Genomic DNA, 27755 nt, shown 5'->3' with positions numbered 1-27755 from the left:
GAACTTTAAGAAAGAAGAGATTCTCTAGAAGTGCAAGGTTACATTAGCTAAGTACTGAATTATTTATTCCTTACATTTTACAGAACTGTCAACATTTTTACTTGGCTTTTCTTTCCTAGTGTTCCCTGCCCATACTGGGAGATGAGTTACATTTATCTAATGTGCTTCTGCTCCTCATAGTGTCCTTTAGGGCATCTGCCTCTACGTGAGTCCAAGGTGGAAGAAGTAGACCGTTCCTGTGACTCTGATGAAGATTATGAAACCACTGGTGGAGGACTTCTCTCATCCCACTGTACATTGGTGATTCACCCACAGGACCAGAGTCCCACGTATTTACTTATCCGCACCAAACAGGAGAAGGTATAAAAAGCAGTCTTTTTTTGGAGAGCAAGAGTCTTTTGGTAACAATGAACAGATTGGGTCATATAGGCTTAACCTGATTGTAGAAAACAGGCCTGAATTGACTCATACTGTTGTCATCCTTATGCCTAGAACACCTGGCTGTACCATCTGACCGTTGCAGCTGGTAGCAGTAATGCCACAGTGGGCACATCATACGAACAACTCATTGGAAAACTATTGGATGCAGAGGGAGACCCTAGTAAGTAAGCACCACAAGCTCTTCCATGGTATCAAGGCATAAGGAAGAATAATTTCAATTCCCAGTTTAATCCAGTCAAAGGTGAGGGAAGGGGATTCTCGGTAGTACATCATATGGCATAGTGTCCTTCTCCCCTTGTTCTCAGACAAGTCTATCACATTGTCACATCATTTATCAAAGCCTCTGAAATGTCTGTAACAACAATTCAAATTAAAATAAAGAACTGGTGCTTTAATTTTTTCCTGTCTTTGTTGGTCTTGATTTTCTTTTCCGGGAAATCTTGACCATGCAAACATGTGCTCTTTTCTCCTAATACACTCAAACATACTTGCCTTCCCATCTGTTTCTCTGTCTGCACGTATAAACCCTTATACATACATCCATGCTCGTCTGTTCCTTCTCATCTTTGATACCTGCTCATGCATTTGTGTTTACACACCATGTTCTCAAATATGTATTAACATTTGCAGTCATACTTAAAACTCTTCTTGCATTCTCACATATTCTGGACCCATATGTGAACATTGCTTCCTGTTGAATAGTGACTTGCACTAACAAAGACCCCCACTGCAGGCAGCTGCCCTGGAAGGGTTTGTGTCTCTGGTTTGAACACACACCTGACCAGCTTCTCACCAGAATCCGGCTGACGAGAAGTTCTGATGTAGCAGGACTGAGGATGCCAATACTTCTTTTTGCTGATACTAATGCTGCTGGTGACTCCTTATCCATGGTGGGCTTTGCTGAAATCAGTGAAGTATCGCCAAAGATAACGTGGCCTAGTGCCACGCTGCTTCCTCGGGTGCTTTGCCATCTCAGCAAGGCTCCTTGTCAACATGGACGCTGTTCTCTCTCTTCTGTTTCTGACACTGCATGTTTTTGCCCATCTGCTACCTCAGATTCTCCTCTGTGGAAGCATCCTATGTTGTGCTACAGTAAAGATGGGTTGCACACATCCCTCACTACTCTGCCGTCAGAGGCTCTACAGACTGAAGCTCTGAAACTTTTTAAGGTATTTAAAGGGACATTGCATGGTTTTCAGTTATTTTGCTCTGTTGCTGGGGCAATAACATTGTTTGGTCATGTTGTACGACATTTACTGTCACTATGGGTTGCTTTAGACAGGCCTGCTGGTTCATTTAGGTGTCATTCATTCTTTGGAGGTTTAACTTTTCTTTTGCAGGATCTGGGTTTAGGAGTAATGTCCCCCACAGATTTTATGCTTCAAAGTGAGCTTTATCTTCCTCTTTCCTCTCCAATAGTTGGATTGAAGGAAACAGAAACAATTCACTGGTAAACTCAGTTGTGTCAGTAAGGCCAGTGGTGAAGCCACTGGAGATTGCATTTTTGCACTCTCTGAGTGTAAGATCAGCAGTGCGACTGGACAGTGTGAGCAAGGTAAAGCAGAGGCATGAAAGGCAGGAAGCACATTTTCTCCTCAATTCTCTTGCTGACTTGTAAGTTCTTTAGACCAGGGGAGGTTGAGTAAATTTTCTAGTTGCCATAACTAAGGAAGGAGGAACAGGAATTAAATGTTGACTCTCCTCCCTCCCCTCAAGGTTATTTAGTAACTGTCTGTAAGTTAATAAATACATCTGGGGAACCTGGCCTGTAAAGTACCAGACAAGAGTTGCTGTATTCATGGCATTGACTAACTTCTACCCTTTCACAGTCCTGTCAGCTGTTCATCAACGTTCCTGTGGAGGCATCCTCTATTGATTACCATGTGTCACTTGCCCAGACAGCACTGCAGGTGTGCTTGACACATACCGAGCTGCAGAACGAAATTTACTGTCAGCTTGTTAAGCAGACCAGCTGCCGACAACCCCAGAACCAGTCAGTCGTTCAGGTCAGTTCCTCTTCATTCACTGCCACTCTGCAAATACTTTCCATTTAATCCCATGCTTTTAATAATTAGCTATGGGTCTGGTTCTCATAAAGTAGTGCTCATGCTAAAGGTGTGCTGGGGAAGGAGAATCTCAGCACTGGTGTGCAAAGAAAAACACTAATATAACTACTTGAAAAATAATTTTTAGTTTAAATGTAACTGTTTACCAGTTGCAAATGGTCTGTTCATTCAGAATCAAAGTTCACAGCATGTGTTGTCTTGCTGTAACTGTTACATGGTATTAAGTTTGTTTTGCATTTTAGATAATCAACAGCATACAAGGCATGAATATTACTATTAAGCATGAAATCTGAATCTTGCACTGTAATTGTTGGGTAAATAAAATTAATAAGTTACAGCATGAATGTACACACGTGATTACAATATTCCCAGCTCAAATGAGACATTAAAATCAGGTTGAATAATAATGGATCTAATTTGAAATAAAATTCCCTTGTGCTTTTTTGGTTATGATTTTCAGTAACATAGTATTAATTTAAGTCTTAATTGTTGACTCAGTTGTGGTTAAAATAGTCAAAATTTTCAGAAGTAGCCAATCATTTAGAACTCTTCTCAGAGTCCAAACTGAGATACTGAAGAGCAGTCTGTCTGACTGTCACTTCCCTCTGAAACATCTTGAACTACACACCTAAAAAGGGTCACTCCAGAAAGCAGTAGTCACCATCCATTATTTTGACTGTAGTATTCTATGAAAGACAGCAGGTAAGAAGTACAGAACAAGAATGATGTCCAGTTTTGTGTTCACAGTGCTGGCAACTCCTGGCTTTATGTGCTCCTCTATTCCTGCCTCAACATCACTTCCTCTGGTACATCAAACAGCACTTGCAGCGACATGCAGATCCCAGGTAAGGACTGCAACAGCATTTCATTCTGCTCAGCTGACTGCCTCTTGCACCCACTACAGATAAAGAGGGAAGTAATTTTGGAGCACACACACCTACAAATATATATTGAGAGGGAGGACAGAAGGTTCCCATCAGTATAAAGCTGTGCCCCTTCAACCATTCATATTAATTTGTCACTTAGATGAAGCTAGTTCACAAAACTGAGTAATCTATACTAGCAAAAGAACTTTCTGTAGAAATAACTGGAGCTACATAGGGGAGTTTTTTGCTTATGCAGCTGTGTTCTTTTATTGACAGACAGACCAAAGTAATTACTTGGAATGAATTATTCAAATTTTAGGTGATTACGTTCTGCTGTCAGGTCACCAAGCAAAGTGACAGAACAAAAGTAAGGCAGAAAACATCTCAGGGACCCATAAAAAGTTAGGAAAAACTAACAAACCTGAAATATGTGATAGTATTATTTTCTATTACCTCTTTGGTGTGCAAGTATGGTAATAGCAAGAAGTTGTTCTCCTTTGCTCATGCTGTGCTCTTTGTTTCCATGGTGATCTGGTCTTCAGCGTATCTCACTGTGTCCTTAGCAGGGAGGTCACAGCTAGAGATGTCTAGTTGTCTGTTGCAAAAATATACTGTTGTTAAGACGAAAGAGTAGTTTCCTTTCAAATAAATATTCATTTTCAGTTAATAAGCCTAAATCTGCCATGGAACTCAAGCTAAAAGTCTCTGGCACTGCAAAGGAAACATGTACTGCTATCAAGTATTTTAAATGTTTAAATGCTGCCTCACATTTGCTATTTCTTCTCAAAAGCAAAAATACTGATATTGGGCACTCCTCAATGTTCAGGTTGTCTCTCTGTTTGCTAAGACAACATGTTAGGGATCTTTTGTCTAGTACTAGGAGCCATCTCTTCAAACTTGTGTGTTACCAGCTCCCAGACTGGCCCATTCAACTCAGTAGTGGAGCTGCTCAACTGTTGGAGGCTGTTGAATTTATAAGGATTTGCTGGGCCCTGTGAAACTGATTGATTACATCAGCTTCAAGCTCTGCTGTGCTGATGGTTGGCCCAAAAGTACCTTTGTGAACAAATAAAAAGTTCTTAGCCCAAAAGTATCTTTATGAACAAATGCACTCCAAGCAGAAACAGAAAGGAAGTTTATTTATACGATCCTGCTATGAAACAATTATTAGGGCTAGAAAAAAAACCCCAGAAATTACATGAAAATGTGCCTATGCTCACCTGTAGTTTATATTAGATTTGGAGCAGTTCCTAAATGGGATTTAGTTTGGTTCCTTCTCCCTAGCTCTAGGAATACTTACCTCTCTTTGGATGGAGCAGATAGAGCTGTTTCTTGACCAGTTCAGAAGATCTACTTTCCCTGTTCCACACAGCAAGCAAGACACTAGAATGTTTACACTGCATAATGCCTATGGTCTAGATCTATTCTAGGTATTAGAAGATCTTAATTAGAAGAATTAAGATCTTAATTCTAGGTATTGTTTTTCGTGAAAGGGGATCTTAGCGTACATATCAAGTCTCTAAAAGGGGAATAAAAGTGAGAAGTCATGGGGCTTAGGAGCATTTGGAAACCAAATATAACAGCTTATTGATGAAGCAAGATTATCTATTTGATTATTGTCCAAGCTCATTACTGGGAAGGTGAACAATATATTGCTACAGTGAAAAGCCAGAACTCCTGACTTCCATGTTGCTTGTAGGGATTTAACTGGAATTTTAATCATGTACTGAGCTCCTGAAGGCATCTTGAATGGAATTATTTTCCCCTGCAAAGTGATAGCACAGCTACAAATCCATAAAAATCCTTCCATTTCAGACCTTATTCAGTATATACATTCTTAACATTTTTGTGCAAGGTGCAGTTGACTGTTCCTGCTTGGCTTTAGAGACACTTGCATCTTTTTGGTGTTGTTCAATGGAGCACTCTCTTCAGTAGACAGTAAACTGATCATCTTGGTAACTATCCCTATCCTATATTGAACTGTCAACAAATCTAAGCTTGCCTGGAATCTCTGTTGAGTCTCTTGTTTGGCAGATAGGGTTAATGGAAACTTACAGCTTGTACAGCCGTGTAAATTGATAAACACAGCTTGTAATGCATTAGTCTCATAGGATTATACAACTCAATATTTACCAGGACTTGACATGATAGTAACTAAATTCCACTGGCATGACAGCGAGTTTGAGGGTGAATTGATCTTGACTTGACAGATACTATGATGGCAACAGGGCCCAGAAGAGAATATGTGTCCAGTCCACCTAGAAGCAGGGAATACTCTTGTGTTTCCTAGAGAGTCCATTGTCTGCCTTAGTTTTGCAGGTCCTTGGAGCTCAGGTTTGTGTTGTAGCTTTGCACTTGAGCTGTTAGTCTGTCGAGATGAACCGTGTATCTGCACAGAGATACATCTTTGCTTGAGCAAAAGCCTGAGGGAGGAATGCGTTGTCATGGCGTGGGAAATTGAAGAGGACATGGCACTTGGAGCATGTTTGTGGTTCTCTCCCCCTTTGCCTAGGAGTGAGATAGGCAAGTATGCCATCTACTGCCAGAGATCAGTGGACCGCACTGTGCAGGCTGGAGAGCGGGAAGCCAAGCCCTCCCGGATGGAGATCGTGTCCATCCTGCTGAGAAATCCCTACCACCACTCACTCCCCTTCAGCATCCCAGTGCACTTCATGAACGGAACATACCAGGTGAGCCACCACAGCTGCCTTTCTTCTGGGCACTAGAGGACTGCACCATAACCTGCCTCTTCGTGTGGGTGGGTGGCACCATGGTATTTATACATATCGGGGGTTGGGAGATAAACACTGTTTCTTCTCCTTGCTGTTTTAGCTGATTTTCCAAGAAGGTGAAAGGAATTAATCCCTAGCTCTACAGATCTTAGGAAGAAAAGGTAGCTGAGAAAAAGGGAGAGATGCTGGAAGTGTCTCAGTATGGGAAAGAATGTGTAATATGGAGGGAGACAATACACAGGTGTTGTCACTGGAGCTGGAAGTTAATCCTGAGAGATTGGTCTGTAGGAAACCACCTTCATTAGCTGGGATACCCATCAATGGTCACAGTTCTTGTATCCTCAGTTAAGTCCCCTTTCATTGCAGGTTGTAGGTTTTGATGGTTCCTCAACAGTTGATGAATTCATCCAGAGACTGAACCAGGAAACAGGAATGAGGAAGCCATCCCATATGGGATTTTCTCTGTTCACAGATGATCCTTCTGGCAGGAATTTGGAACATTGTTTACCAGGCAACATGAAGGTATTTATTTTTCCCCTCTGCTACCTTTAGTACACATCTTTGAAGAACTGCCAAAGGGTTAATAAATCTTTATCTTAATGAATTAAGATCAAATAAACTTGGATATTGTCTATCTAGATTAATATTCACAGATGAGATATTAATTCCTGCACTTGGGTCACAACAACCCCATGCAACCCTACAGGCTGGAAAGCTGCTCAGAGGAAAAGGATCTGAGGGTCTTGGTCGACAGCTGCCTGAACGTGATCCAGTAGTGTGCCCAGGTGGCCAAAAAGGGCAATGACATCCTGGTCTGTATCAGCAATACTGTAGCCAGCAGGACCAAGAAAGTGACTGTCCCCCTGTACTCAGCACTGGTTTTGGGCCCCTCACTACAAGGAAGGCATCAAGGTGCTGGAGTGGGTCCAGAGAAGGACAATGAAGCTGGTGAAGGGTCTAGAGCACAAGTCTGATGAGGAGCAGCTGAAGGAGCTGAGGTTCTTTAGCCTGGAGAAAAGGAGGCTCAGGAGGACTTTACTGCTCTCTACTACTGCCTGAAAGGAGGCTGTAGCCAGGTGGGGGTCGGTCTCTTCTCCCAAGTAACAAATGACACGACAAGAGGAAGCAGCCCAGAGTTGCTCCAGGGGAGGTTCAGGTTGCCTATTAAGCAAAATTTCTTCACTGAAAGAGTTTCTCAAGTATTGGAACAGGCTGCCAGGGAAGTGGTGGAGAAAACACCCCTGGAGGTATTTAAAAGGGCTATAGATGTATCATTTGGGGACATAGTTTAGTGGTAGATTTGGCAGTGCTGGGTTAATGGTTAGGCTTGCTGATCTTAAAGGTCTTTTTCAACCTAAATGATTCTATGATTCTATAATTAGCTAGCCTAATCTGATATAGTTCTTAATAGAAAGATTTATTTTATTAGGTGGTAAATCGGTCAATTTTTAAAAAGTCTAACTCAGATTTTAGCACATATTAAAGTTTAATTTGTCTTGACTACAGATTTGAAACATGACCGAGCTAGCCAGGATGATCAGATATTACAACTGTCATCAAATATGACACTCCTAATTGAGACAAATTTATGTTAGGCTGTGAGTCTTCTGGCATGTCTGTATAAATTCCATTTATTTGATTATGAAGTATCTCCTTACTGTCTCCAGATAACTCAGGCTTTCATTGTTCATAAGCTTTCTTAGGGGAGAAAGCTCTACTGAGTATGGCTTCACTTTAAGGAAGAGTGCAGTGCCTCAGATGAAGGGAAAAAGAAAGAAGATAAAGTATTAGCATGTGTCTTTCATATGGAGATTTTTAGCCATGCTGCAGCTGAATGATGGCCTTAATTGAGCAGGCTGGCTGCCATGAATGAGACACATCAGAGTTTGGTACAAATCTGTGAGAATAATTTGTCATACAGCAATAATGGAGGAATAGTTCTACTGCCAACTTTGAAGAGGTCCTGATACCTGTAGGGGACTTAAAACAATCAATTTTACACAGTGTAAAATTTCACATTAAGCAACAGAGGGAGAAGACACCAATAACTTTGAAATAGATGGTTTGAAAGGAAACTACCACAGACAGTGCCAAATTATATAGTTGGTTTTAATGGCCTGATATAGACCAGGTAATCTAGAGCTTTGCTGGTAATTGGACCACCATCTGGAGAGATGAGGTGTCAGAGTAAACAAAGGAGCTTGAGACAATCAAAGGGATCACTTTGTCTTGGCAAGTAAATAATAACCAGTAAATCTCAGTAGCTTAAAAGAACTTTAGAGATCTGATTATGTATTTCATGTGGCTTCTTATGTTCACATTCCTTTCACTGAGATACCATCAAAAGAGAACTAGGGGCCTTCATTAGACCACTTGTAAAAGGACTCGAATAACCAGGAGGAGCTGAATGGAACAAAAAAAAAATAACCATGTCATTATGAAAAACATGTCTGAGTTACAAAGTTGGAGTCTAGGACCAAACATTCCCAAAGTTTGGACATTCACATCCAAGGATTTGGTATAGCCATGCATTTTCTGCTCTGTTCAGAGGATATGTTAGTGCTTTAGTTTGGCTCAGGAGGGCACTTTTGAGGTAAACCTACCAATCATTCCTATTAACCTGCTTTGACTCACATTAAGGAGTAACCTCAGAGCATGAAATTGATTATTTTTACATGAAACATGAACTGGAAGATGTCATCCAACATAGTAGTGGGCTTTCAGGTCACTTGGTCAGACTACTAGTGTGGGTGTGGAGACTTAGGAGTGGGTGTTTCTCTGTGCAGATCTGTTCCTCCTGAGCTTTGCTACTTGCTGACATAGACATAGCCACGAGAGTTACTACCAGACCAGAATTCAGGTGTCCCCCTGCATGTTAGAGCTGGAGTGTTCAGTTGGAATGCTTTCATTTTTACATACTGTGCAATAGAAAAAGGAAGTGTGTCGTCACTTTGAGCTGTGTTTATGCTGATCCAGTCTATTTCTTTATCTTCTGTGTTTCACAATATTTTATTCACTTACCTTCCCCTCAAGCCTTGGCTATTTATTTCACCTCAGTTTGTGTCTCCTTTCTCCTTGCTATTTTTTAAAGATCTGTGATGTCATTTCTAAATGGGAACAAGCCTTAAAAGAATTGCATCCTGGAAAATATGACGGTGGCACAAGAATCGTAAAGTTGACCTATAAGAACAGGTACTGTCCTTTGTTGGGTGGCCTCACTACTGCTGTTAATTAAACATCCTAGACTGCATATATCTCTGTAGATGACCAGTAATTTATAGTATCATTGCTGCCAAAACTATTTTAGCTAAGATTCATTTAAATCCTACAGGAGATGTGATGGCTTTTGTCTGTTACATATACAAAAGCATATGGCCTAGGGGTAAAACCCAAACCACTTTGCAGTAGCAGAATAGACTTAAAATGAGTTAACAACTAGCTGTAGCACAATAAGGTACACTTGGCACAATTTCATTTGCCTAGATCCTAAAACGTAATTGAAGAATGTGTGTTAGGTGGGAGGAAGAGAGACCTAGAGGAAAAATCACCAGTGAAAACAAGTGTGCCGAAACTTGCAATTAAGTGAACAATCACAAAGATGAAAAAGATACAATAACAATGTTCTAAATCATATGAGCTGTAGAAGACATGTAGTAGCAGTGCCCAGACTTTATAAAGAAAGAAAAGTTAAAAGTTAGATGATGAAAGATAGTAGAGAAGGGAAGTTCAAGATAAAAGATCTAAATCAAAAACTGGAACAAGTTCATCACTTATAATACAGATAGGAATTCTGAATTACAGTAAATCAAGAGCTGTATGAGAACAAGGAGTGAATTCTCTTTGCAGGCAAAACAAAGGCCACCCCAAAACTGAACAGAGAGTTCAATATGGAATATATGAAGATTTTGCTGACTGTAATGGTATAGAAATAAATTTCTGTCAACTTTTTTAGTTGGTGTAATAGAGGTGAAAGCAGAAGTTACTGCTTTTGACCCAGAAGGCAGTATTTGTTTCAGGAGTGAAACTTTGCAGTATTGTTTTGTTGGGCTGGAATGTGCATAGGCTAGACAACAAGGATGTTTTGATAAGGTCTCTCCAAGGCTGGACTGTTATAACACTAAGGACTCTGATAATACATTTGTAAGGTCAATATGATCCTAATAGTGTTGTTAATCTCAAAGTGACATAAAAACAAACAAACTGATCCACTGGAATGAATATCTCATGTAGTGGAATTGTGGAATATGTAGCCATAGATGCAGCTTGAAATTAATATGTCAATTAGTTGCTGTGGACTGTGTATGAGGAATGGTTCTGGGAAGCATTCCCCAAGCTGGTGTCTTCAACCCCAACTAATAATCTTGCTATGCCGTGTAAAAAAATTCCAAGTGTGAATGGAATAAAAATCAGTAGGATGCTTTGATTTACAAGCATGTTTCCTTAAACAAAGTCTGCTAATTGGATCTCTTATTTCCTGCTGAAGCAAACTGAAGAATTTTTTAATAAGTCTTCAGTGTAAGTGGTCAAATCCAAGCTGGCAAGTCTACAAGGCTGCCTTGTAGAAGCTTATATATGTAGAGCAGAGGTAGTTCTCTTTCCTGTGATAAGCAGAGAAGGCCATAACTTAAATATTGACTGCCTGTGCTTGATGGGGATGAATGGACACTGATTTAGCTGTGTTTAATAAAGGTTCACTGTCTAGAAGTGGTTGGCTTACAGAATTCAAATAGCTTCTGAAGCTAGAAAGCATGTTTTGAGCCTCCTTGCTCAAGTCTTGTTCATAAGGGAAGCACCTCAGCTTCCAAACCTCTGTCCAGTACCCCCTCAATGAAAAACAAAACGAAACAAAACACAAAACACACTTTTATTTTGCCTCACCTTCATTCAGGTTCCCAGCTGTCCATTCAGTTCACAGTATCTTTTTACCTTCACAATCCTGTCTACTTTTCAGACTATATTTTCGGAGCCAGGCCAAAGGTGAGACAGACCGTGAGCGGTTGCTACTGGCCTTCCAAGTGAGCAATGAAATAGCCAATGGAAGGTTTCCTGTTAATAAGGAATTAGCTCTGGAAATGGTGGCTCTAATGGCTCAGGTGAGTAAGGCAGAAATCCTCTCTTTTGTCCTCCTTCAGGTGCACACTGACTATGTTTGACTAAGCAGCTCCCTTTTGATGTAAAAAAACAAATACGTGATACTAGCATACATATGTTAGAACACCTTTTGCTGTAGGGAAATTTGCTCTAGCTGTGCCTCTCCTTTCCTTCTCAAGAAAAACACTGGAAAAAACAGAGTGAGGCTGGACTATCACCAGACCTGCCCTTAGTAGCTTAGTACCTTAGTAGAGATATGGAAATAGGACCACCACTGGAATTCCATTAATAGTAAAAACTTCCACTGTTGCACTGCTAATACCCTGTTACTCAGGAAGATCATCTTCTAGGATCCTCTGTTAGGTCTCCAGGCTTGCATTTAGTATTTTACCACATAAAACACACATTGTGGGTTGTGGGCATGATAAGCAGTGTAATAATTTTTTATTGACCTGAAACTGAGTGTTGTATTTGTTAAAGCAGCATAAACTGAGATGAAGAATCTGGGGACATGGCGCAAACTATTTACAAATATGCTGTTGTTTTAATTGGCCAATTGAAAATAAATCCCCAAAGCCTGGCAGTTTATACAGATGTGTCTCCTTACAACAAATATCTGGCTGAAATCATGTTCCACTCTTAGATCAGTACCATAATTCCTTTGGCAGTTGTATCCTCAGTGGTTGCTCTTTTGTTATATTTACTATGGTAAATGCTGTAGACAGCATTCCCCAGCCTGTGTCTTTTTGCATGACTCATAAACACACTAGTTATCAGTATGGGAATTCATGGAATGTTCTACTGCATTAAAAACCCCATAGTATTGTTGCACTATAAACTATAATGTTGTCTTAGGTGGAATATGGGGATTTGGATCGACCAGGATCTTCAAGTCCTGGGGGAACATCAAAATTGAAAATGCAGCATCTTCTCCACCAGGTTTTAGATAAATTCTACCCTAAACACTACAAGCAGAATATTACTCCTGAACAGCTCAGGTAAATTGTTGGTTCTTGAATACTTTGCACTGAAATCAGCTTTTACTTGCCAAATTGTCTTTACATTTAAGAAGTTTCAAGGAGTCCTGTCAAGCTTATTTGATGTAGAAACTCAAACAAAACAAAAGTGTCAGGAAAAGGTTCCCTTAAAAGAAAAAACAATATAAAAAGAGCCAAATCACCAACTAATTTTGCCATAGACAAGAAGTTTAAGCCTTTCACTTCCAAGTTAGGCATCTCAGTTTCAACAAACTTAACCCAAGCCTAGGATGAATTCTCTTTCTAAGTTTTTGTTTTATGCTTCCCCCAAGTGTCAGTTGGATCCAGATGCCTAACATTTGCAATGAGTCATAAAGCCAGCTCGTATGGGTTGCTTCAGGCCATGCAGGGATTCTGGTAGGACATATTTTGGCAGGGTTTTTTGATGTTCTGACTTGGAAATTCTCACACACAATGCAGAGAGCTCAAGTACAAAATTCACATGTTGCCACAGATCTCAGATCTATCTGATTTGAAGTGAGAGAATGGTCTTCCTACAGATCCTAAGCTATTTAGGGATGCAGTGGTGGAACTAACACAGTTACCTCCTTTTGGAAGCAAATTCCATCTGGATGTAGCCAGGTAGCTGCCAAACCATCCCTAGTGAGCCAAATCAAGAGTGAGCTAATATATATTGCCACTCCATGTAGAGCATACTACAGGCAAGGTATGAGGAAGGTGAGAAAGTCTGTGGAAGTAGAGAAAAGCTAAAATAAACTCAGGTTGTACAACCAATAGTGCTAACAGCCCTGTCCATGAGTGCTGTGTAGAACAGCCCTTTTGGAGTAAAGAGGTACATTTATTAACTGCTCTGATTTTACACATCTTTGCTTGGAAGACATTACTAAATAATACTGTTTTGTGTCTTGGATTCCTCAGGCAACTGACAGACAGGCTGGCGACGAAGTGGATGGTGCTGCAGGGATGCTCTCCATCAGAATGCATTCGAATTTATTTGACGGTGGCCCGGAAATGGCCTCTCTTTGGAACCAAAATATTTGCTGCTAAGGTAACTGGAGCACACTTTATTCTGTTGCCAAGAGTGAATTATCTGAGCAGAGACACACCTACAGTCTCTGGTAACACCAGTTGAAAATGATTCTACTTCAGAAAGGGAAAAAAGCTAACAATACTCTGTTCTGGACAAACAGCCCTGGTACCATATGGGTTGAAGAAGAAGGAAGACAAGTATATTCTTACCAGTAGGGGCTGCTAGTGTTCAGTAAATAAATACTGAAGGTTCCCTGGCTGCGTCAATTGATCATCATCCAGAGTTCTACCTGTCCTTACAAGCCTTGCCAAAGCTTTGTCAGGCAGGAATTTCCCTGGGCATCAAGGCTGCAATGATAGTTTAAAAAATAAGATTTACATACCGCAGTGGGGGAGGAAGGGAAGAGCCCCCCTAAGTCACACCTGGCAGCTGATGCCAGCTATAAGAAGAATGGGTACTTCAGTCCTGTTCTCTGCTTGACACAGAGCTGGATAATTTCCTTGCCACATGAGAGAGGCAAGCATTGCTAATGTCCTGTTGCAGAAACAAAACCAAAAGTACACACTGGGTAAGCTGCCAGCCCACAGGCATCAGTGGGAGAGCAAAGAACAGCTGGAGGGAGTGGTTCTCCCAATAGCTTGTACCATCCCTCACCCCATTCCAGGCTTGAGCTGTGTACCTATTGCCCATGCCTGAGCAAATGTCTTAGCACACAGTGGCTGTCTGAGAAATCTTGTTTTGGCATTAACCATCTTCCCCATCCCAGCAGACATTTCTGCTGCTGAAAGCTTGAGGGAGGTCTTCTTCGTGGTTACATGTCTTGCTTTGAAGACAGAGCTGCTCTGGTTACAGAAAAAAAGTCTAATGATGAAAGGAACCTCTTGAGTAAATATACAAGAAGTTTTCAATAGACAGGTATTTCCACTGTCCAGACTAAAAGAGGTTACTGTCCGAAGAGGTTACTTGTCGCGACGGAGGGAAGGCCCGGACACTCAATATGAGTGATCAGCAAGCTTCCGTTTATTGATCAGTCGTGGATTACAGATATAGTGTGACTAATGAGGCTTATGCATATTCCAAAAGGCGCAAGCTGAGTGGTTTACGGCACTGCCGCCGACCCCTCCCTCTAGTTCTACCTTTGTGGTCAGCAAGTTCCTCTTTCCCATGCCTAAGTTCCTCTTTTTCCCATGCCCCGACCACAAGCTTTCTATTGTTAACTGTACTGCTCACCAAGGCCAGCATGTCCTCGCTGTATCAGCATAAGGCCTTGGTCAGCTGCAGAGGGTCTATGCATCCTTTCTCACGTAGCTCAGCTATTATACAAGATGAGTGCGATATTCTGCTAAATCATGCTCTGTAAGCTGCAAAGGGTCTACGTGTCCTCGGTCATGTAGCCAATTCTCTACAGTTACTGACGCTGAAGAATCAGAATATAGAATAGGTCTACCCACAGGTGAAATAATGTTGGTATTTCTGATGATTAACGTATTTTATAACTTTTCAGCAGTTAAACAGCAAAGCCTGTGGCATTAGCCATGTAATAGCAGATTCCCAGGGAAGATTTTATGTCATTAGCCATGACAAGTCATCTTCAACAGACAATTGATGCACATTTGTGGTAAGATTCTGTAAGAAACAAAATGTCATTGATGTGATGGTACTGGGTGCACTGGTATAGAAACCAGCAGGTTGCACTGCCTTCCTGACTGATAGGAGCAGTATAAACACATGTGCTGAGCAGAGCTGCCATGTTGTTGCTCTGTCCTAGCATTCCTTCAGTTTTAACCGCACTGATGGAATCTAATTAATCTCAAAGCCTTTGTTATCCTTGTATCTCTTGTGCCACTTCTCCAAAAAGTGTATGTAAATCTGAAAATATTATTCAAAATTTTGGGAAAAACTCTCTTAAAAATCACACCAGGTCACACCAGTAAGCCGTTAGGATTTTTTCTCATCTTCACTTTATCCTTAAATCTCAACATTTTTATCAAAAACATCATTCTATGGTGGTCAGGAAATACCTGAATTAATAATTTTCTTTCTCTCTAGCCTATTTTGCCTTCCTCATTGGAAGACTGTCCAGTCTGGATAGCTGTGAATGAAGATGGTATCAGCATACTGGATTATAACACAATGGTATGTTGAGGAACACTGTTTAACATAAATACCTTACCTACCACAGAAGGAGATTCCCCTGAGTCCACTGAAAGTCACTAACAGTTTGTCTTTAACATCAAATGGATCCAGAAGTTAGTTTGTAAAAGTCAGAAATAAGGGAAGTCAGTGTTATGTTTGAACACTCCATAGACAAAGAAAAATTACAGCTGCAGTGTAAGGTAGGGCAGCAAACATGTTCATACATCTTGCAAAATCTCAGTGGTCTGTGCTTTACTAACACCATCTGGGCTATAACAAAATCTGTACAATGAAGCAGTGAGGCATTGAGCAAACCAGGAGAAAACTAGAAATGTAATTCTCACTTGAGTTTTCTCTGCCAGCTGTTACCTATAGAGCCACCCTATCTACTGCCCTTTACTGCTGGACACCTGGTGTTCTTGCAGGGTGTAGCAATATAAACTAATATATTAGTTTAAGGTGGAAATTTGGAGTTTTTTACAGAACTATGACTTTTTCAAACTCTCTGTCTGCAGCATTTGAAGGTCTCTTACTCATACTCCTCTGTGCTGACCTTTGGAGGCTGTCGAGATGACTTCATGATTGTAGTCAGTCAAATGAAAGAAAGAAGTTCTGGAAAAAATAGCACTGAAAAACTCCTCTTCACAATGGCAATTCCAAAGGTAATTACAAATGAAAAGTGAGTTTCTTTCCAGCTGGCAGCATCAGGGCTAGGTGTTTTGTACAAGCCCTGGGGACTGGTACTTGTGGGTGCTGCACTAGCTATATATGTTCAACAAATCCTTGGTAAGCTGGAACCTTTGAACAAGAGACTTACTCTACCTAACTCTTAAAGACAGCTTTGTTTTAAAATTTCATGGGAAAAAGCCAAAAGCTATGCAGTCAATAGATTCTAAAAATCAAAGGGCATTCTTACCTCTAACTGGCCTACAGTTAATAATTTTCTCTTTTCCCCAGATTGTTGAAGCAACACTTCTGATTGCCAGCTACATTAACTATCGTTCGAGTCCTTCATTGCTGTCTTCCACACAGCCCTCACGAAGCAGAACACCTGCTAAGAAGCCCTGGGAGACTGAAAATCGGTGCTTTTTTCCTTCCATGCCCCGAAGCACTAAGGGGCCCACCCTGCTCTGAGGGCTTGTTCCAAATGAGCTGATTTTGTTGGTTATATACCACATATTAATGCAGGCTCTGATTTTTTTTCCATAATAATAGACAAAGTTCCTTAGCGGTAGCGGCAGTATACTTTCTCTTAACAAAGAAGTTGATTTGGGGGACTGTGCAGGAGTTTTCTTTCTATGACACATTCCATCCAAAATACCATTCCTCAGGTCATTTGCCTGCACAGTGCTCCAGTCATTACATCTGCGCTCATTCTTCCATCTCCTACTGTACTGCCTTGCTTTACAAGCACATACATTTTCTTCGATCCCTCCCATTTTCAGCTTTCAAAAGACAGAAACTTTCATGTCCTTGCTCAGACATGAAAGAAAGACATTGCTGAGAAGGAAGAGGAATTAAACTCACAAGAGTAATTCTGATGCAAGTCAGGGGTGATTTCAGATCTGAAATAGTGAGTATAGGATTAGAGTTCAGTGGTACTTAAGAGTATTTTCAACTTTAAATAAAGGTGGAAACCTAGGGTCTTTGCACGTTGCATAATCAGAACAACTGGGACTGGAACAGTGTCAGAGGATGCCCTGGCTCCTACAGGACCAATGCATTTCAGAAACTGATGCTGTTCTATCCAATAGATGAGCATTAGATCGCTGCTGCAGGGCAGGGCTCAGTGTGTCACATGCTCCACTGGCAGGCAAGCACTTTCAAAGACTTTCTGATAACCACTGTTGCAGATGTGTTTGGAACTGCACATTATCTCAGACAAAGGAAGACAAGGCAAGCAAATTTTGTGCTTTTTCTATCTTTCAGCAACTAGGACAGATCTTCCCAGACAAGCTCTGCCATTCTGACTTGACAGAAGCTGCCTCTTTCAAACTCCTGCTTCCTTCCTGTACCATTAGCAAGGAGGAGGTAGTCAGCAAATGTGTACTCATGTTCTTCTGACTTTCCTAAAGAATGTTGGTAGGTTTGATTTTTTTTGATATGTTTCAAAGGGACTTCATTATGAGAAGGTTATTGAATTTTAAACAAATGAAAGAAAAATAGTGATTCTTCATAAAAAATCTAAATCTACTTAGTTTAAGTTCAGCTATTTTGATAAGCATTCTAAAAAAGCTAAGAAAGAATAACTGCACTTTGAAAAGTACCATGTCCAACTTTATAATAATTATGCATTCATGGGCAACTTTCCCACATTAAAAGAGTGTGGATCCAACCACTAGACCGAAGTCAGTAACAGCAAACCAAAGTTATTTGCAAATAAACAAACCAACCATACCAGTGTTTTTACTCCCTAGTACCTGCCACTAACCTAATGCACATGGGGAGCTGATACATCAAGAAGCTTTAGTTTCATGGTTATGGTGGGTGCAAAACCACAAACTAAAAGAGAAGAGCAGGGGACAGACAAAAATTGTTCTAAGCAATCCCTCATCAGCATCTTTGTAATATGAAACAAGAAAACCCAAACAACCAAACAAAACAAACCTAACCCCAAAATACCCCATGGTGAGTTAAAGAAACAGTATGGCAGACCTAAGACAGGAAAAGATTGTATGAACTGTGGCCTGATTTGCACATACTGTAATGTACCCACTTGCTATGAATTTAAGGACCATCCCTTGAAGGTACAGAAAAGGGTAGAAGCTTTCTGAGCCGAAAATAACTTTAAGAAGGTATTTAGTCATTTCTGTTTTCCCTTAGGTACTTTCCGGTGACTATATATCCTGATAGTAGTTTGTATTTCCTCTCTCTCACACAATTACCTTAGTATAGCTATGTCAGTTTGAATACACAAAGTGTTACACCTCCTCACTCTATCACCTGTGCCTGACAATTTCTCCTGTATCTGAAGGTCTGTTTGACAGTTTGCTTCTGGTATCCCACCAGTAATGAAGCTGCTTCAGAATAGGCTGAAGCCATCACCAGTGCTGGGGATGCTCAAAGCATAGAAGTCTCCAGTTCACAGGCTGTACTTCCTTACAGTACTAACTCTCATCTCCACAGAGACTTGAGGAGACTTGAACCAGGGCAAACAGGAAGCAGAGATGTTAAAGAAACAGGAGCTCTCCTGAAGCTCATTATTTTCTGCCACAATAGCACTTTAAATTGAGAAGCATGATACACAGAACTTTCTTCCTTGTTTCTTAAAAATATTCACCAGTACTTGAGTGTTTCAGGGACCACCCCACTCTGATGGATGCACATACCCCTCCTATTTATAGCTTACCTGTCTTCAAACACCCCACCCTGTGTAGATACCTACTTTGTATGATTCTTTCATAGAGAAAATAATTGTTTATTTTAATCAGTGCTTTTGGCAATGACTGTTAATGCAGCATAGAATGAGATGACAAAAGCCTTTGTGTTCCTAACTGCTGTGTGTATGTAAAAGGCTGTCTGGACGATACTGTGAGATTTCTGTTTGTTCTTAATAAAATGCAGCTCGTGAATTAATAACCATGAATTAAATGTGTATTATCACCAGAATGAAAGAAACTATTTTAAAAGCCAAAATATTCTTGATGTAAACAAAAATGAACATACATTGTGTTTGGTATCCAGGCACAAACCTGCCCTAGACTGATTCCTTGTGTCTCCTGCTGATCTTCTCTCAGCTTAAGTGGATGACTATACCATGGGCACAGGATGTACACTCCTTCAAAAGAGTGCTAAAACAATCTTTCACACTTCCTACTGTGACAACTTCTTGGTAATTTCTTCAGTGCACATTCTGACGACTTAATGGGATTTTTACAGCAGTCAGCATTCCCAGCATTCTTGAGCCCACAGCTCTGTCCACTCTGCTGAGACATCTTTTCTTTTCTGACACAAAAGGCAGTGGCACATCCCCAAGCTGCTGCCTTTCACTTGGACAATGAGAATACTTCCTGTGACATAAGCTAACCTCTATCTTTCAAACTTTGTGGCACCATGGAAAAAAACCCACAAATCCCCTTATTGCATGATGGTATGGTGCCAAGTGTTCATTTACAGATTTTGTGGACAATCACAGTACAGCACTGTATGCAAAATAAGCATGAATCCAGGCTCCTGCTGACTTGCGTGTTTTGCTCTTGTTTTGACAATTCAGTCACCTCATTTATATTACTAAGGAATCATGGAATATAAAGAGAGAAAAATACTGGGTGTTACAGTAACTTGTAGCTTATCAACAAATAAGAATTTCCCAACCTTAAGTTACTACCAAGAGCATAGATCAATAAAACTTTATTCACATTGTCATTACCATAATTTTCAACAACACATATGCCTCATACTCTCAGAGTAACTGATGCGGCCTTTTAAATGCCACATCTTTTCCATGTCCTGTGTCAATAGGCCCTGCCCCATTCAGCAATGGGTTCACATTTTCCCATATTCCTTTTGCTTTCAAGTACTTACTTGAAACCATTCTTTTTGCCTTTGACATCCCTCAACTGATTTATCTCCAGCTGGGCTTTAGCTTTTCTACCTACATCTCCAACGGTGTAGCTGTATTCCTCCCAAGTTACCTGTCTCTAATTCCACCTTCTATCTACTTCCTTTTTGTGTTCGAGTTTTGCCAGGAGCAGCTTGCTCATCCATGCAGGCTTCCTGGCATTTCTACTTCACTTCCTGCTCATTGGGATGGATCGTTCTTGAGCTTAGAATAAATGATCCTTGACTATCAATCAGCTTTCTTGGACCCCTCTTCCCTCTAGGGCCCCATCCCATGGGATTCTTTCAAAGCAGATCCCTGAAGAGGTCAGTCTTTAGATCTCTTATGTTTATTTCATTAAACATAACTGAATGCAACAGTTTAATTTTCTGGTTTTGTCTTTCTGAAATTTTCCTGGGATCAGGAAGTTACCACCTGAGCCTGCACATCTGCTTTGGTAATTAGAGTGTATTTTTCAAACAAAGGGTTAAATAAAACCCAAAGAATGCATACTTATGGCAGTCCAGCCAAGGTTATTTTATAATTTTAGCATAATTTTCAGATGCATGAAAGAGTAAAAAATTGATGCATTTTCATGTCTCCCTTTGCCCTATTTCCCCATAATTATTTTCTGGACAGGCAAGAAAAAACCTTTTCTGTCTGAGCCTAAAAAGTTCTGCTCATGGGGCAGTTTTGCTTGCTTTTCCATGTGTCCCTCTGAGTCCTGCTGAAAGTTTGCTGCCTTTTTTTCAGCTATTTTATTCCACTTCATTGTGGAGCTGTCTTCCTCTGCTCGAGGATCTCTTGACAACTTCTGTACACTTCTATCAAGCAGTCCAGACGTGGCTTGGAGCTCTAGAAGGCAAACAACAGAGAATCAGGCTCTCCACTGGCCGTGAAACAGGTGGAAAGCTTGTAATTTCCCACTAGTGATACAGGCAGAGATAGGACTGGGGAGAGTTGACACCAAGCTATCAGGAGGGTGTATCTGTCAGGAATGCAACAGCCAGATACCTGTAACTGATCAGCTTCCTCACATAGTCTGTGGTGAATAGATTCCCCTTGTGTGTGTTCATTTAGAAGTAATCCATCAAACTCCAGGTGTCTGATGTGAGCTGGGGACAGAGGAATGCAAAGCCATTCCATAAGCCATACCTGCCCTGTGATGAAAAAATGCCAGTCCCTAAAGCTGTCAGGTCAGGACATGCAGCACCATTCTGCAGCTAGCCTGAATCACCAACGCAGAAATACTCCCCTTTCTCAGCTCACAGTTCACAGTGACAGCCTGGAAGAACATCCACCCCCCCCACCTATCACCTTGTCTATTAGGCCATGCTCCCTCTAAGGAACAGCAAATTTCCCTACACTGATCTGCCATCCTAGAAGATCTCCACTCTGAAAAATCTACCTTCAGGACATGGAATTTAGACACCTGACTCTACTGCCAACATAAGGACAACAGAAGGTTAACTGAAAGCATCAATTAATTTTACCCAAACAGCAAATAGTGGTCAATGATCTTTCATCAATTCTAACCTGGGAGCAGATTAAAACCAGCAAGGAGGTGAAAGTTTCTCAGTCCCACAGTCCCTATGATCCTATAACTTTTGAGCTCCCAAAACAGCATTACTGTGTAAAGTCCATCAAATGCCTCCTTGCAAGAGTTGCTTAAGAGAACAAAAGGTCAATTTCAGTGCAAAAGGGCTCCTAGGCTCAGTGATATGGGAAATTGTATTTTTGAAGGTTGACATAACAGAGGAACCCAGTGAAGGAGACACAATAAAGTTATTAATCATTGCTCCTTCAAAACTAAGTAACATACTAACTTGCATGTTAAAATAAGAATTACAGATAGGTACTGAATTTCAAAACAGAACAGTTCCATACCGCCTTTGCTGGTGGAGTCAACTCTACCAGTACTAAGGTATTTTCATGAAAATAAAACTGTTCAGAGTTGATAGAGAAGAAAAAAAAAAAAAAAAGAGAGAAGCAATACAGATGCCAGGCAGACCCCCTGAAGCTGGAAAGGAACATATCTAACTAATATCAGGTACTTGAATGCAGCTATCTGGAATTTATTAGTTGTTGTTTTCCAACAAATCTACTTTTCCCATTGTCTATATGAGAAATAGCTAATTTATATTACTGTTACTAAACATCTTTACAATTGTGGGACTGAGTTAGCAGCAAGTATCAATGGAATAGCCTATTTATACTCCTAAGTATTTAGCTGAAGACTGACTGTATCCAGTCACAAACTGTATGCAGATTACAAAACAGTCACCAGCAGCAGGTGAATTAAGGACAGAGAGGGCTATACAGCTCAGAAGTCTAAGAATTGAGGTTAACTCTGTACTGCTTACCACCCCTCAAGGATCAGGGCATTGTTGTGTCAGGCACGAACACACACAAAGCAAATCCATTCCAAAAATGGGATTATGAACAGTCAGAACACGTTAGCAAGAGAAGAGAGAGGGGAGACGAGGTAACAGCAACACAAACAAGTTATTATACATTAAGCAAATTGGTCATGGCTTGTACTGTGATCTTTGTCAGCAGGTCAGGCAGGGGAAGTCATTCCAATGCCAAGGAGGTTTTATGAGAAGTTTTGGCACACAGAGTTGAGAGAAAAATCAACTGCAGCACCGTGCCAGAGTTATGGTGGTAACCCTGAGCACAGGACTGCACAGAAAGCTCACAAGTCCTCAGTACCCTCTGGGAGCCTAAGACTTTTAGTTCATGCTAACTCCTGGCAGGGTTCAGATTGACACAACTCCATGTTCTTTGAATGGAGAGCAAATGAAAAACCCATCTCTAGTATGTAGTTCTGTGAGACTTCAAATACCACCCACCCTGACAGCCTAGCCAGGGGAAAGGCAACTGTCATCATCTACCTGTAGTGGAATAAAGATATGCTTACACAACTGGTGCACACACAGAGACCACAATCTCGATTTCTCCACCACTCAGTCAAACTCACCTGAAAGAGTGGCACAACCTCAGATACTCCCTGAGGATCATCAGGGTCCTGGAGGAGGATACACAGGTAGTAGATAACTTTTTGCTACAAGACAAACAGACAAACATCACTGGAGTATAAAAATGCTACCAGACTGCCTGGAGTTAGCACAGGAACAGGACCTGTTTGAACTCACTGGGCTGAAGGCAAATCCTGCCAGGTCACAGTCAAGTCCACAAATTTGTATTGATAGCTTTCACTCAATAAGGAAATAATTTTACCTGGTTTTTTTCTATTAAGTTTTTAACCTGAAAAGAACACATACATGCTGAAAGAGTAAGGTCAGCTTTTCTACAGGAGCTTTGCAAAAAACCCTGGCAATAGGAGAAATCACCATTTGTGTTGTCTTAGCTTCTCATCTCCGCCTTGACTACATATGGAGCTGGGCATCAGGATTTGTAAGAACAGCATAACACAAAGAACTAAACCCACTAGCTCAAAGTCAGGGGCATTACCTAAGGAATGGATTTGGCCTTTTCAGGTTATTTGTTCCATTTGAGTTCTCCTTTAAAGGAGAGAGGTGAGAGACTAAGGAGAAAAATCTGAAATAAAGCTCCTGATGTCAGTAAAGCTACGGATGGGGCTGTGTTTAATTGCTCTGGTAAATCATGCTCATGAAAATACACTGGATGTGAGTGTGCCCACAGACACAGGAATACAGACTGTGTATGATTACCATATGGATGGCTTCATTGATAACCACATCCTTCACTTGACCCATCTCAATGAAGGTTGTGCTCTCTTTCCCTGAGGCATAGGACGAAGTCACCTGAATGCCGAGGGAGCCGATGACCAACAGGGATTCCTGGTCAATCTTCACGAAGTGCAGGTATATGATGAGGCCAATCAGTGTGATGAAGATGGCAGCAGAAAGCACCATGCTGTTCTGTAATGCAACCAAGCAAAGGCAGAGCTCTGGTCTTACCATTACTTTAACACGGCTTTAGAGAAAGTAAAATTGCACAGCAAATTGTATATTAAAGCTACACTTGCAAAGCATTTTTACTTAGGTAGAGTCCTTTTATTCACCTGGCTGGCTGATACATATGTAGTGAGATTTAAATCAGTCTTTGCAGTATGGACTAAAAGAATTGGGAACCAAAACTGAAAACTGCAAGAAAATTCTATTCCCTTCCAAGTTCAGTGCAGAAATCTCAACCCAAACAAGCCAGTTATATCAATGACAGTGTACTATACCAGCTTCTATAAAGATGATGTCACTGACAAAGAAGTGTGAAATGTTTACTAGAACCAAGCATGGATTCTCAGAGCGGAAGAACCCTCCCTCAGGATAAACACTGGCCTGGTGGTTTTCCTATTACAAACTGCCAGTCTAAACTTGTTCAGACCTCACCCTCTTCTTGCCTTAAATACCAATCCAAAGAAAATTTGCTTTCTCCTGTACTTTGCTTAAGGACCAATGTATTTTGCATGCTGCAATCCTGGGGTTGCTGTTACATTTTAATATATAACTGATGAAACTATAGTCACCAGTAAGTCATCTGAAGACCTGGTAATAAAATAAATTCTAAAGGTCCACAACCTACAACCTATTTCTGGGACATGTTTTAGAGAACTCCAGGCCACATACCCATGAATCAAAGTTATAACTGACACCTCCTAGAGAGCCAGAACTACACAGCCCTACCACTCAAGCTGGGCCCCGTACCACCATGTGAGCTGAAGAAGCCATGGCTTCAGAAAGTATACAGGACTTCTCCAAAAGTTTGTTATCAAGAAAAAAAAAAAAAAAAAACAGTCATGAAGCACAGACACTGAAATCCACAGAAAGAGAGAGTCACTTTCAAACCTGATTTCCTGGCAAAAAAAAAGAACTGCAGTCACTTCCATGTAGGCTGCAAGAGCATGTGTAAAGGCAAGCAGGAGGGCAGTGGGTGGTAACCACTGGCTAAGGTGTATGCTTTCATAAAAAATGAAACTCAAACATGACCATCTTTTCCTATCTGACTCCTGAGAACTGACTCATGCTGCAACCTCTATCTTCATTTCTCAGGAAAGATTACTGAAAAACATTGATGCGCAACAGTCAAAGCATGAGTCACAGTGACCAGCTTCTTTGGTCAAGCTACTGACTTCAGTCTGGACATAACTGGTCTGGGACCAGTTTTTGATAAATCCAAAAGCATTAGTTTTGATATCAGCAGCTTTTGAAATCAGTACTGCAAACAAACATCTTTCTGCCTCAGCTATGAACTGTGATGACATTCATGGTGCAGTGCTCTCTTGAGTCACTCAGAAAAATTCCTTTTGGGGATTAACAATCATTTACCTTCTTCAATTCCTCCTTTATTCCAGATTCTCACAACCCATCTCTTCAAGTGAGCACGTGTTATTTGGACTCACAAGCATGTGCCAGACATCACTCAGCACCCAGACATACATCTACCGTATCTGTCAAGAGGCTACAAACCAACAGAGGCACCCGAGAAGCCACCAGGGGCAAGCAGGTGGCAGCCCGCGGCCCTCAGGCTGGCACAGCTCTCCCTTTGCCACCACACACCCATGAGCTCGGCGTTCCCGGGGCGCGGGGGATGCCCCGGAGTGGCGCTGAGCGCCTTCCCACGGGCTCCGGCCGCCCTCCACGCCCCGCTCGCCGCTAGCCAAGGCTGCTCCGGGGACACGCGCGGCCACCCAGCCCGCGGGACTCCCCTGAGCGCCCCGGCGCGACAGCGGGACGAGGGCTGAGGGGCGCAGCCGGCGCCGGGCCCGAGCGGCGGAGGGCCCGAGGGTGGCGGCGGGGCCGGTACCTCGCTGAGCGCGAAGAGCCCGTAGGCCGCCAGCCAGACGGCGGAGGTGGCGGCGCTGAGCGAGCGCAGCTGCAGGCGGGGGCCGCGCACCGCCAGCTCCCGGCAGGACGCGCTGTGCTGGCGGCGCCGCAGCGCGATCGGCGCCCCCGAGGTCGAGCGGAAGCCGCGCTCCTCCGCCATGCCGGGCAGGCGGGGCCCGTCCCGCCGGGCGCACCTCCCTCCCGGCCCCCGGCGGGAGGAGCCTGAGCCGCGGGGAGGCTCCGCAGGCACTGCCCGCTGCCTCCTGGCCGCCTGCTGGGCCATGCCGGCGCTCGCTCTGTCCCCAGGGCGCTGCTGCTGCTCGGTTGTCTCGCTTGGTTGTACCTCGCCAGGCGTCTTTCCTTAATCCCGATGACATCAGCGGTTTCTGCCGTTAGCACATGTTGATAATTCATTGCTTGCTTCCTCTGTTTATGGAGTATCAGTTTTAAAAGGCACAGGGTTTAGTGGTGCTGTATGTGTCTCTTGCCGTGATGAAGAGACAGGTTTTCATAGAATCATAGAATGTTAAGGGGTTGGAATGAACCTTAAAGATCATCTGGTTTAAACCACCTACTGTGGACAAGCACACCTCACACTAGACCAGGTTGCTCAAGGCCTTATCCAACCTTGCTTTGAACACTGTGTTGGGGCATCCACAACCTCTCTGGGCAACCTGGTCCAGTATCTCACCACCCTCAAAGTAAAAATTTTCTGATATCTAACCTAAATTTCCCCTCTTTCCATTATTCCTTGTCCTATCACTACAATTCCTGACGAAAAGTCCCTTCTCTAGCTTCCCAGAAGGCCCCCTTAAGCTATTGGCAGGCTGCTAAGTGTTCTCCATGCAACCTGCTCTTCTCCAGAAGGTTCTCTTTTCCCTCTTTGTCTTTACCATTTGCAACTACATAAATGTGTTTTCTTGTCTTTGCCATGCTTAGCTACAAGCTCTTTTGATTTTTTTTTCTCAAGGTTTAAAGCAGGGTTTTCTGGTCCCTCAACATGTAAGTACATGATAAATTGGAGACTTGGCTTTGCATACAGAGACTTAATAAGTCTTTGCATTGTGTTCTCTTCAATGCATTCCAGTCACTAATTTGTGTGACTTACCTGGCAGTAATATAAAGCTACAGCTCTGTGACTTCCAAACTGCCGTCCTGATTCCTTCGGCTTTTCTATTATTTCCCTTATCCCCGCAGTTTTCAAAGGAGTGTTAGCTTTAACTGCAGGTGCCATCTTTCTGCGAGCAATTTACTCCATTCACGGCATCTTCAGAGCTCTTGGGTGGATACTATATATACATAAACTTGTTAACTTGTTAACACAGGGGCAGCAAAGGAGTCTTGAGGGATGTGAAAAACCAAGGGGCATTGGAGAATCACTGCCGAGGTCTTTGCTTTGCCTGGAGGAGTGGTGATGGCTGCCATCCATGGGAAGTCTCATTCAGCATGTCCAGGATCTCACTATGACACAAGAGACCAGGTGGAGGGTTGGGCTGGAGAACTGAAGAGGAAAGGTGAGCTGGCCTGGAGGGGAAAAAAGTAATAGCCAACAATGAACTGCAGAAATGGAGAAGAAAATATTGAAGTTCAAAAGAGTGTGAAAGAAGTTCATAGATGGAATGAAAGTGGAAAAAACCCAGTAAATTGAAAACAGTGTGACAGGTTTTTTAAAGAGGGAAGAAAGATTTGAAATGGCACGTGAGAAGGACTGAAGTAAAAAAACAGGAGTTATGACAGCTGATATGACAGCTTCAGAGGTGGGGACAGGGAGATGGGGGAAAAAAAATCAGAGTAGCGGGTAGAAGAGGTAAAAGCAGTGTGAACAGTGATGTCAGTACCAGGAGGGAAAAGAAACATGAGCTCCTGGAGGAGTGGTAACAATAATTCACATTAACAAGACATGGGGAGTTACTGAGAGACAGAGACAGGAGGAGAACTTGGAAATCTTAAGAGGAAAAAGCAAAACTATGCTTGGATTTCTTTGTGTGTGTCACTAGCAAGTCTCTGTTTAACCATGGTTGCACCCTGTCATCTCATGGACTGTCAGC

General features: G+C 41.9%; 2 protein-coding genes across 6 annotated transcripts in view; one reads left to right on the top strand and one right to left on the bottom strand.

Moving 5' to 3' along the window:
* PLEKHH1 (pleckstrin homology, MyTH4 and FERM domain containing H1) overlaps nucleotides 1–18946 on the top strand; it is a 50667-nt gene extending 31721 nt beyond the window's left edge. For 3 of the 5 annotated variants that reach the window (XM_039552994.1, XM_039552995.1, XM_039552993.1), the window contains 14 exons: nucleotides 181–360; nucleotides 493–601; nucleotides 1498–1610; nucleotides 2271–2447; nucleotides 3255–3352; nucleotides 5886–6063; nucleotides 6472–6627; nucleotides 9197–9297; nucleotides 11057–11198; nucleotides 12052–12194; nucleotides 13113–13242; nucleotides 15274–15360; nucleotides 15876–16022; nucleotides 16318–18946. In XM_039552994.1, coding sequence (XP_039408928.1) covers nucleotides 181–360; nucleotides 493–601; nucleotides 1498–1610; nucleotides 2271–2447; nucleotides 3255–3352; nucleotides 5886–6063; nucleotides 6472–6627; nucleotides 9197–9297; nucleotides 11057–11198; nucleotides 12052–12194; nucleotides 13113–13242; nucleotides 15274–15360; nucleotides 15876–16022; nucleotides 16318–16494 — 1938 coding nt within the window. In that variant the 3' untranslated portion in view covers nucleotides 16495–18946. Of the gene's footprint in view, nucleotides 1–180; nucleotides 361–492; nucleotides 602–1497; nucleotides 1611–2270; nucleotides 2448–3254; nucleotides 3353–5885; nucleotides 6064–6471; nucleotides 6628–9196; nucleotides 9298–11056; nucleotides 11199–12051; nucleotides 12195–13112; nucleotides 13325–15273; nucleotides 15361–15875; nucleotides 16023–16317 lie in introns of those variants that run through there. The other 2 variants (XR_005602055.1, XM_039552996.1) reach the window with 2 other exon arrangements.
* A 734-nt stretch (nucleotides 18947–19680) lies between these two features.
* Nucleotides 19681–25890, bottom strand: PIGH (phosphatidylinositol glycan anchor biosynthesis class H). The gene is made up of 4 exons (XM_039553001.1): nucleotides 25688–25890; nucleotides 23596–23805; nucleotides 22881–22964; nucleotides 19681–20755 (listed from the first exon to the last, which is right to left on the bottom strand). The coding sequence occupies exons 1-4, from the start codon at nucleotides 25865–25867 to the stop codon at nucleotides 20669–20671; spliced, it is 561 nt and encodes a 186-aa protein (XP_039408935.1). The 5' UTR covers nucleotides 25868–25890; the 3' UTR covers nucleotides 19681–20668.
* Between the last annotated feature and the right edge of the window lie 1865 nt (nucleotides 25891–27755).

Source organism: Corvus cornix, chromosome 5 (genome assembly GCF_000738735.6).
Source record: "Corvus cornix cornix isolate S_Up_H32 chromosome 5, ASM73873v5, whole genome shotgun sequence".
Classification (NCBI taxonomy): Eukaryota; Metazoa; Chordata; class Aves; order Passeriformes; family Corvidae; genus Corvus; species Corvus cornix.
Note: the sequence above shows the minus strand (reverse complement) of the source record. Positions and strands in the feature narration are given on the sequence as shown.

Bases quoted from the DNA above. Each gene is read 5' to 3' on its own strand.
- PIGH (XM_039553001.1), bottom strand. From the start codon at position 25,867: ATGGCGGAGGAGCGCGGCTTCCGCTCGACCTCGGGGGCGCCGATCGCG. The intron at 23,806-25,687 runs GTACCGGCCCCG...GTTGCATTACAG, and splicing joins GGCTCTTCGCGCTCAGCGAG to AACAGCATGGTGCTTTCTGC. The intron at 20,756-22,880 runs GTGAGTTTGACT...TTTGCCTTCTAG, and splicing joins AGGTTGTGCCACTCTTTCAG to AGCTCCAAGCCACGTCTGGA.